The sequence below is a fragment of the Aythya fuligula genome, chromosome 4 (assembly GCF_009819795.1).
Source record: "Aythya fuligula isolate bAytFul2 chromosome 4, bAytFul2.pri, whole genome shotgun sequence".
Taxonomy (NCBI): Eukaryota; Metazoa; Chordata; class Aves; order Anseriformes; family Anatidae; genus Aythya; species Aythya fuligula.
The window spans coordinates 26,228,992-26,239,808 of NC_045562.1; the positions used below are offsets into that span (position 1 = coordinate 26,228,992).

General features: G+C 36.2%; 1 protein-coding gene across 6 annotated transcripts in view; it reads left to right on the plus strand.

Annotated features, from left to right (window-relative positions):
- Positions 1-6,116, plus strand: part of NEK1 (NIMA related kinase 1) — a 43,163-nt gene extending 37,047 nt beyond the window's left edge. For all 6 annotated transcript variants that reach the window (XM_032186462.1, XM_032186466.1, XM_032186467.1 and 3 more), the window contains 4 exons: positions 84-295; positions 2,733-2,866; positions 3,147-3,279; positions 4,777-6,116. In XM_032186462.1, the coding sequence (XP_032042353.1) occupies positions 84-295; positions 2,733-2,866; positions 3,147-3,279; positions 4,777-4,790 (493 nt within the window). In that variant the 3' untranslated portion in view covers positions 4,791-6,116. The remainder of the gene's footprint in view (positions 1-83; positions 296-2,732; positions 2,867-3,146; positions 3,280-4,776) is intronic.
- The last annotated feature ends 4,701 nt before the right edge of the window (positions 6,117-10,817 follow it).

Below are 10,817 nucleotides of genomic sequence, written 5' to 3' on the forward strand. Positions count from 1 at the left end.
TGTTGGCTTAACAGAAGAAAACTCTTGCTACAGAGTTTGTGTGGTAAAGTATTAATGATGTAATCTTTGTCACTTTCTTGTAGCATGTCTGGGGAGGCAGATACAGATCTGCAGGAACTCCGGGCCTCAATGGAGCAATTACTTAGGGAGCAGCCTAGTGAGGAATTAAGTGAAGAGGAAGAGTCTACTTTAAAGGCCAATGTCATCCAATGCATAACAAATGGTACAGAGCTGGATGAAGGAGATGAAAATAACCCCAGCAGCGAAAGTGCACTTAATGAAGAGTGGCAGTCAGGTATAATTTCTGTAATACCTGCTTTATAAGCTATTTATTGATATTAACAAGACAAACACAGAAGACGTTTTTTGGATTTTTATACTTATAATGAAATAAAGCTCTAATTAATAGCTTATATACAGGAGTTTAAAAAAAACAGACAATGTATAGATTTTTCTGAATGTTAAGGTCAACATCTAACCAAGGTTCATGCTGCAGATTAAATGGTGAGTCTTTGTTAGGCACTGATCATAAATCATTTTTTCACTACTTGCTTAAAACTTGTCTTCAACGAAGATCAAAGACTTTCTGCACATCCTGTTTTTTGAATAATTCATGACTGCAATGTAAGAGTGAAAAAGAAAGAGCAACTGACATGACTGGATTATCTGGGATCCAGTTTACAATTAAGTAATTTAACAGGGAGTCAAAAGGAACGTGAAATTATTAACCTTGTCCTCAGCCTGAAATAGCTATTAATGCAATTAAACTAAAGAGAGAAAACCTTATCACTGCTTGTAGTGGTCTGCATTAGCAATACACAAAGGCATACTGAAATTTCTGTTCTGTTTTTTAAATTCTGGTTGAAGTTTAAGTATTTTAGTACTGCTTTAAAATAAGGTGCATTTAGAAATACAGGTATAAAAAGAGGTATAAAGCCAATAATTAATCTAAGCCATAGCTTGTGTCATTTTGGTTTATTAACAACAACATTCAAACAGAAAATCTATGAATATTCCTGTAAGGTATTATCTATATAATACATTCTAGGAAGTACTTCAAAATAAAATGAATTTAGTTAATACCATTTTCCTTCATTTTTGAGAATGTTGATATTATACAGTGGTAAAATACAATGCCATCTGTTTTGTGTTGGTGGTTGTTGTCACAGGTGTTATTAACGGTATTTGGTGTCAGTGTCCCAACTTCTAGATTCATGATATTTCACAAGAATTGCAGGTGGCTTTATTGAGGGGGAAAGAACTTCAGAACTTCAAGGGACCGGACAGAACTTGAAATCAAATCTGGTCAAGATCCTTAAGTTAAATACAGTATTAGAAATCAGTTAATAGGTTTTGAACTCACACACAAATTTTCCTTTTGGTTTCAATAATAATTTGTTATTGATGCGATTATTCATACTTGAATTAGGGATACAGTTTGGTCAGGATTATCGTTTTCTCTAGTCACAATCAGGAGTTTAAAGTGGTAGCTTTAACTGAGCTAAGAAGTCTGTGACCTGCCAGGTAATACTGTGTTACTAGTTTGTTTGTTGGGTTTGTTATTTTTAGTAAAGATTTGATAATGTAAGCTCCAATATCTAAAAAGTTGACTTTTTACTCCTATGTAGATATATTCTGTCATAATTTAAGTGTTTATTGAGGACATATTTTTCTTGGGCAAAAGCAATTTGCATTTTATAACATATTTGCTAATAGGATTCTATACAGGGATTCTACTTTGTGTCTTTAAGTAGATCTCATTTTCTTAAACTTACCTGGTATTTGACTCCTATAAACCTATTTGCAAGCATTACTTTCTTTCTGTAATGTGTACACAAAATCATCTTGATTTTTCTCTTACATCTTACTGCACAAATTGGCATACTGAATTTGCTACACAAAGGAGATGCGCTCATTCATAGACAAATGAAGAAAGAACTTCGTAGCTAAATTAATGCTGTGCTTTCTAGACTTGCTTCACTGAACGAGATGCACGTCAGTGCAGAAATTAAATAACTGATTCTTAATACACACACCCGTATTTTCTGGTAGAAGACATCTGCTTTCTTAAGGAGCTCCTAGAGTGGGACAGGACAGCCACTGAACCATACCTACATCAGTTCCACCCCAAAAATGGTTATATGGAATGGTTATATGGAATTTCAACATTGTTTTGGTAAATAAAAACCTGCTTTGAGGCCACTACCTTGTTTCATTCAGTATGAATACCCTTATGACTAACCACCTGTTGTGGTTTAACCCCAGTAGGCAGCTCAGCACCACAGAGCTGCTCACTCACTACCCCTCCCGTGCGGAGGACAGGGGTGAGAATTAGAAAGGTAAAAGTGCAAGAACCCATGGCTTGAGATACAAGACATTTTGCTATGTAAAGCAAAAGCTCCACGCACCATACCAGCTACAACGAACAAAATTAACTCTATCCCAGTCAAAACCAGGACACCACCAGTGGAGTTTTAGAGGAGCTGGCTAGATGCTTCCCACTTGGGATTCAGTATTTATTGGCTGTCAAGACATGGACTGTCCCAATTTCATTACAGTTTTTTCAGAACATCTGCCCTCCGTCATTTAGTGCTCCTGAGCTTAGCAGCTTTATTAGATTTAGTGGTTGTGTGGATGTCAAAGTTAGACAACAACATGAAGACTGAAGGAAAATTGAATTTACTGGTGTTGGTGGTCTTTTTAACTGCCTTTCTTTTTTTCTTTCTTTACAGATAACAGTGATGGAGAAATTGCCAGTGAATGTGAAGAATGTGATAGTGTATTCAGCCATTTGGAAGAACTGAGATATAACCTGGAGCAGGAAATAGGCTTGGAGAAATTCATTGAAGTTTATGATAAAATAAAGGTTTGTGGAATAAGCTGAAGTGGAAAATGGTTTAGGAAACAAGATAAATATATCTAGAGCTGTGCCAGTAACTAATTGCACTGTGTGACTAAAATTAATGCTTATTTCTTTTAGTCTTTTATTCTGTTTCAACGTACTAAAATATTAACATAGAAAATTCCATGCTTGTGGATTAAAGAGGAAAGCTTTGGATTTAACAATAGACTGCATTTAATAAGTTTGAACTATTTAATTGTAAACCCATTTTAAGCTTGGCCCTATGGATTGTCCTTTCTCCCAGGCTATACATGAAGATGAAGATGAAAATATTGATACGTGTTCAACCATAGTTCAAACTATTTTGGGAAATGAACACAAACACCTGTATGCCAAAATACTTCACCTAGTCATGGCAGATGGAGCCTACCAGGAAGGTAATCTCACTGTATCCTGGCCACTATGGGTTGTCTTATGTTTGTTCTTGGTTATGTACAAAGGTTATAATATACTTTTAAAACATGTACCTGCTTTGTTATACTGATCAGCTGAGTTGATTTCAAAAAAAATAAATATCCACAAAACACATTTTATTTCTGCAACAAAATGCAATGCAAACTTTGATCAAGCGTGCTGACTACTCTGATTTAACATTATGTTAATGTACAGTAAACTGCACTAATAGATGACTTGTGGGAGTATAATTATTTAATTTCTGTAGAACAGTTAAGCAGGTTGGGAAGATGCAAGCCTAGAATAAAATTTTCAGAATTAAAAATGATTTTGTTTAGGAATTAGCTAAAGTTGTTAGCTAAAATATTTTTCTTTCCAAAGCTACTTTTAATGAGTTTCAGTGTTGAACCAGGATCAATAATTTTCAGAAAAGAAAACTTCACGTGATTCTTTATTCTATAATTGTAATTTTCCAGAAGAAATTGGTGTGGAGATATGATCCATCTTAGTTTTCAAGTGGCTCAGTAATGCATGAAGAGAATTTATCTTTGCTAGGAGCCCCCCTAGGTTAGAACAGATTGCATCTTTTAATTTCTCTTGCAAGTATGTTGCAATATCAAGTGAATAAAGGGTCAAATAATTATAGCTTCCTTAGGTTTTTATATAGAAAAGCTTAGGGAAAAAAAGTCTTAAAAACTAATTTTAAAAACACAATCATTAAAACCATATATATTTCTAGAATAAATTACTGTTTATATATTCCCAGCTTTTCTTTGCTACTGATACAGAACTGTTCAGCCAGAATAACCAGTACCATGTTGTTTTACTCCTGCATTATAGAAGAATGACAGAAAATGGTCTGGAAAATATATTTTTCAGACACAATTGCTTATTTCACTGTAAAGATAAATTGTAGTAAGTTTTTTTTTAATCAACCATCCAGAGGACTGACAATAGAGAACAGGAAGAAAACAGTAACTAGAGTGTTACCAATTTCTTTTCCTTGCCATTTTGCCCTTTAAGGATATTTTAAAGGTAGTACTAAAAGGCTTAAGTGACAATTTTCTGAAAATGTTGGCATATAAATTGTAAACTGCGGTCTGAGTGAATCCTATTAAAATGAGCTGACTTTCATCTTGTGAAATGTTGATTAATAAGCAGTTATTTTTAAGAGCTTTGGTTCTAATTCTGTATTTTACAAATCTGTAATAGCATATGAAAATGTAAAGAAAAAGTAATTCTACACTTCAGTTATTTAAAGAAAATAACTATGCTAATAAAGGTGAATAGAGGACAAGTGACAGAAGCATGTTCAGGAGCTTCTATCTCAGAAGTTTTATACTCTTCAAGTTCTTTTACACATTTTTTTTCTAATTTGTTTTGTAACTCCAGGTTGTGTGGTGTTTTTTTTTTTTTTTTTTTTGTTTTTCTCTTCTGTGTCCTTTTTACCCTGTCTTCTCCCTGTCTTGTGATTTTTGCAGATAATGATGAATAAACCTGACTCAGGAATTCCCTTAGTGCTGTCTTACATATCAGTGTTTTGAAGTCTGCACAGTGGAATAACAAACAGTAGCAGAAAATGTAACATGGGGCAGGAGAAAGAAGAACTGAAAAAAAAGAATGGTGACTGTATGGAACAGAGGAAAAACATGCCTTTTAAACTGAGATATTCATACACTTCTCTTGTGTGTACTTGCATATGTGTTCATTGCTCAGAATTTAAAAACCATTACACTATAATCTCACAAATTCAAAAAGAAATAAGGAGCTGAATAAATGTAGATGTTCTGATACAAAACTGAGACTTAGAATGTAAACCAGAGTTTTTGCCATATCAACAGTTGGCTGGTAGGGTTAAACAATTGGAAGAATTACTGGGTTCTGGAAGTACCAGGTCTAGCTGTTAACTTACATAGTTAAAGTAGCCCTTCTTTACACATACATAAAGAAATCATTCATTTTTATTGACCCTTGTGGTTGTATTTTAGTAACATCTTAATCTACCGGTCCAATTTGAGTACTTTGCTTTTATCTTAATAAAATGTATTTTGAAGGCATCTGTCACTTTTTAACCAGTGTCATCTGAAATATCTTAATGGTGTTTCTAAATCAAGGCAGACTGGTATTTCAGTCACTGAAGTGCTTGGATTTTTTTATTTTTTTGAGACTGTAAAATTAATTTGGAGCTAGAAGACTTTTCTGGTATTTTTCTTCTTCCTCAAAACCCCAGCTATTTAGTTCATTAAATTTTGCAATCAGGTCAATGATAACATAGCACAGTGTTGAAAGGGGTGGTTTTTCTCTTGTTTGTTTTTAAATTCTTACTGTCACTCTTACTTTCATGGCCCCTTCAGCCAGGGGTGGTGGTACAAAATATTACAGGCACAAATGCTATGTAATACTTGTCATCTTTTGGCTCACGTTTCATAGCTCGATGTCTACCACCCCTGAAATTATGAAAATGAAAATAATTCTGACCCACATTTCTTGTTTCTCCTGTCAACGCAGTACTGTATAGGGCCAACACTAGCTGTGTTGTTGTTTTCAAATTATTTGTGGAAAAGCTTCATTGGCTTATCCATACAACAAGTCGCCTGTTACAAATCAGATGAACTGTCAAACTTCCAACTGCCCTATTGAAGAAAAAAATTATATTTTTTTCAGCTGCTGTAAAATACACCAGTCACAATCTAAAACTGTCAACTTTTCCACAAAGAGCAATCAAGTATATACATTATTTAGAACTGTTAAAATATGTACATGTTTTTTGTATAATTGTTTTATGGTGTTATGATTATTAAAGTTTTGCCCACTGAAAAAATTTGTTTGTTTTTTTTTTTTTAAATGTGTCCAATTCTTGAATGTAGACAAGATTATTCTATTTCAGCTGTATCATGGGAACCTACAATAAGAACTTTGAAAATACTTAATTACCTTTAACGTATAGGGGTTTTTTTATATATATATATATAAGCAGCTGATGCTTTGTCTGATGAGAAACATGATCATTGCTGGAAACAGTGCTGGTTCTGTCCTATATTGTTTGTCTTCTTTTTCCTTCCCTTTTTTCCACCCCCCTTTTTTCATTTGTCTTTGAATAGATTATCCAGAGTGCAATAATCCTCAGGAGCCACTTATTATAGTGACATTTAGCAAATACACTCTTTAGATTTTATAAAGAATGCATTATTTTCCTTTTTCTGTTTTGCTTCACCTTTTGGGGGAGGGAAGACCAAACCCCTTAAATTTCAAAGAATAGAGATTAGCCTTTTAGAAGTGTGGTATATTTCATTATGCTTCTGCTCTACAGTTGTGAATTCTCTCAAAGAAATACAATCTTATTGAAGGTAAGGGTTGGAGTTTGTTTTAATTCCCTTTAAATGTAAATCACGTTATTGTTGACATTTTTTATGCAGACTGCTGGCTTGCTTTTGGTAAGAAATACGGGCATAATCTGCAGACTTCAAGCTTCATAGACATAGAGCTTTTTATCAATTAATGATTTGAAAAATACGCATAGATTGTGCACAGCTTTTCAAGGAGGATAATCTTCAAACCTGCCAACCAATACTGAATATCCTTGAAAATCCCCCAAGACCTCATTTTCAATTGACGCAGTAAATAAGTTTGTCTGCCAAAGTAATGCTTTTAGCTGAAATTTTAAAGCCCTATTTAACACATTGTAACAGCTTTGCCTGGAAAGCTGCAAGGTGAGCTGGTGCTTGATGGTGATGAGGTCCTGAAGTTGGTAGAGGGTAAATCAGAATCAGTGTGGAAACAATCTTACATCTAGATCCTAGAATTGACAAGTATTTCCTGGTACAATGCCATCTTCTGAAGCCTCTACACATAAACAAAGAACTTCAGTGGTTTAAAATAAACACAGTGCTGTTCACAAACTACTTACTGACAATTCAAACATACAGAGAAACAGGCAGAAAGAGGTTACTCAGCTAGGTAGAACCCTACAGATAGAGCACACCTTCACCACTTGCATCCAACATGAAATCCTTGCAAGCAGTTTCCTGGGACAAGGTAACAGCACAGTATGCCCAGCTTCCCTTAATGACTCGATGGAATTTTGAATAAAACAAAATGTGCCATTTTTAGCCCAGTTATGATCTTGTGTGTGCTTGGATATGGTGCCAATCTCCCCCTCAGCCAGAGAGCCATGTGTGCCCCCGCCTCCATTTCTAACTGACGCTTTTCTCCACTAAAAGCACCTCATCAACTCTCAAATGAAACCAGGCTCTAATTAATTTTGCTAGCAGCGATAAACCAAAGACAAACATAGAAATTTGATTTTCAATCCTTTTAAACTTCTTCCCACTCAAGGAATTGTGTGCTTTCTCAGTTTTCATTTTAACTTGTTTATTCATGAGCTGTGTAGAGTAAGATTTAGCATAAAATACAATCTGGTTGTTACCATTTCTAGAACACTTGTTTTTGCCATTTTTATCATAGCAGTTGAGCTGAAGCAATTTGCAGAATGTAAATACTGTTTTTTAAATCCATAAAGAGCTTCTTCCTTTAAATTAAATTTGTGTGTTAATGCAATATGCACTTCAAATGCCTTGCCAAGTTGATATATTTTCCAGTTGAGCTGATGAGTTCATCAGTTCAAATAGTATCAATTTGAATGCTCGGCTTGTGCAAGAGTCTTAAAAACACTTCTTCAGCAACTAAAACCTTAATTGAATTGCTTCCATAAAGACAAATTAATTTGTAGTTACTTGTGATACACATATATAGGAGTTTGGCTGCTGCTGCTAAATTGTTTGCCTTCAGCACCTGTGATCTGGTGCACTCTTCCAGGTTTTATTTCCAGGACAGTTTTAAATCAAGATGTGATTTAGCTAATTTCATTAACTTAATTTGTAACTATGTAGTTTTAAAACTTACAGAACCAAGGCTCAAAGAGATTTTTTTCACCTTAGCTGCCCGACAACCCCAGTCAGACAGATTGGACAGTGGGAAGACTCCTGCGAGGCAGCGTTTGCTAAGCCTCAGGCTGGCGGTGACAGTTGTTTCACAAGTCACCCCTGAGGTGGGACTGAATCAAATGTGAGGCTGGGGTGGTGCATGACTCACTTTTGCTTGGCTGATGGATGTTCCCTTAGGGACTGTTGTCAGCTAGGAAAAAATAAAGCTTGGTTTTAAATAGCATTGTGGCTCGAGCTGATGCAGATGTGCACTGAGTATAATGGAATGATAATCAGGTCCTTGACATACCCTATTTTTTGCTGTATCCTGCAGACAGCCCTAACAGTAATCTCTTCTCTAGGGGAAGGGATGAAGCATGCATTTTTGCTGTTTCCTGAATATAGAATAGAACTTTTCCTGATTCAAATTTTAGGCAAAGATTCTGCAGTTCTAGCTCTCTTTGTAAAATTTTAAATCTCCAGCAGTACTTCAGGGGTGCTATTTTTTCCTTCTATCAGTTTCCCCATCAGCAGTCAACAGTTCTCATTGCTGGTTGTTTTACTGCTGCTAGAACTATTTTAAATTTTATCAGAGTAGTTTTTAAAAAGTGAGGTACAGAGCCTTCTTCTGAATAACTGATTGACTTCACAGAGATACAGAAAAGACAGAAAACTTGACATATTAATAATTAGCAACAGCTCTCTCTATTGTAGGGCTATATCCTAACACGATCGTTGCTGAAGTCAGTTTCCTTTTTATAAACTGCTCTAGCTGTCATAGTTTCTCTAAACTCTGTATTAAGCTGTAACAACTCTTGATAAAGCTGTCTAAAAGATGGTAATAAAATGCAACTGATTTGCCATTATCGTAGCACACCTAGTTGATCCTTTCCTGATGACATTAGTTTTGAGAATTTAAATTGTAGTTTGGAGTATTTTAGCCTTGTTCTTCAAACTTTCTAGGGGAAGATAAAAAAGTGAAGATTACCATAGCATTTGAGCTTCTTTATAGCATAAGTCTGGACTTACACCGGCCATAGTTTTATGCCTTTTCAATTATAAGAAATGTTAGTATTTTCTAGTGTTTTGTGCTTAAAAGACTTAAAGCATTAGAAAAGCACAGGCCTTCTAAATATTAATAAACATTCATGACAAATTCTTTCCACGGCAGTAAAATATCTCTAATGCAATTCTTAGCTATTACTAAAGCACTATTTTTTTCAGCTGTTGAAAAGCCTGATTGCACTGCACAGTATCCTCTTCTGGGGACTTCAGTCCGTCAGTGACCACAGTGCCCTGAATAACTTAACTCACTGTATTCACTTAATTCCCCGGAGTGCTTCCTTTTCTCAGATGACCGCTGTTACTTTCTCTACATTGGGCAATCTTGTTTGTCCAGGAAGAGGCTCCAGCAAATTCTGACTTTAACAGACATCGGGGTTAAGTGTTGCCAGCTGGGAAAGGGAGCACAGTGCAAGCCCGGCCTACAGCATTTGTTAACCATGCAGTGATACTGCATTAACTGGTCTGCTCAGATGGGTAACGGACTCATTTTCCACCACCAGTGCCAGTATCTGGCCCTACATACAGCTGTGGAGCATGGATGAGCGCTGTGACAAGGCCCCCCTTCTCCCAGCAAAACTTCAAGCAAGCTTAAGAGATTAGCAACTACATTCTGCCAAATCTCACTGTGATCTGTTCAGATGCTACTGCTCTCAGCTGCCTCTTCTTTTCCTTTGCTGATGATTATAAGGACTGGAAAAATGAAACGTGCCCACCCTCACGCTTAGGCACAGAGCACTGCATCTTTGATTAAATTAACAAGAAAGCAGGTTTGAGACAAGTCACTAGACTGCGCTGCGGTTGGCGAGGATCTGAGCACGTCTTCCATTCTGCTTTTTGTGCCACAGAGAAAGTAATCTCCACCAGAAGGATGGGGCACAACAGATGGAAGCATGACTTAAACCACTTTGTAATGGTTCCTGAAGCTCATTGGTCAAGGGTGGTGAGAGACTGTAAGAGAAAATTATGTATGAACCCAAAGTGAAACAGGCTTGCTGAGGAGCACAAGGTGCGTAGTGTAGAATATTCCTCTTGCATGAATCAAGTCTTCATGGACTTAATAAACACTGGTTTTGTTTTCACTTGCTGGCAAAACTCTCAAATTTTTTGCAGCCATTAAAGTTGAGAGAAATGTGTAGTTCTTCTGATTAGTGGGACTGACAGTTTAAAAATGTAGGAATTGAAAAACTGCTTGTTCTGTCACATGGCAAAGCACTGGGGCTTGTTAGGGGAGTCACATAGTCTAAAACATATCAGATCTTTTCCTATAGCTGCTGCCTTTAACTCAGCTACAGAGCTGTCTTTGGTACCTCATCTCAGGCATTTTCAGCTTAAATGGAGAAGCCTGACATACTAGGCCTGTAGGACGTGGGGTGTTCCTCCCCTCCTGGCCCCTCCTTTCTGCATTTCTGTCTTACTGGTGTGTGACAAATAAGCTGTTCCCTTGCAATTACACTGACGTTCATGGAAACTGCAGGTACCTCATATCTGGAATCCAAACCCTGATGCTTTTTGATCCTCAGGGAACTAACTGCATT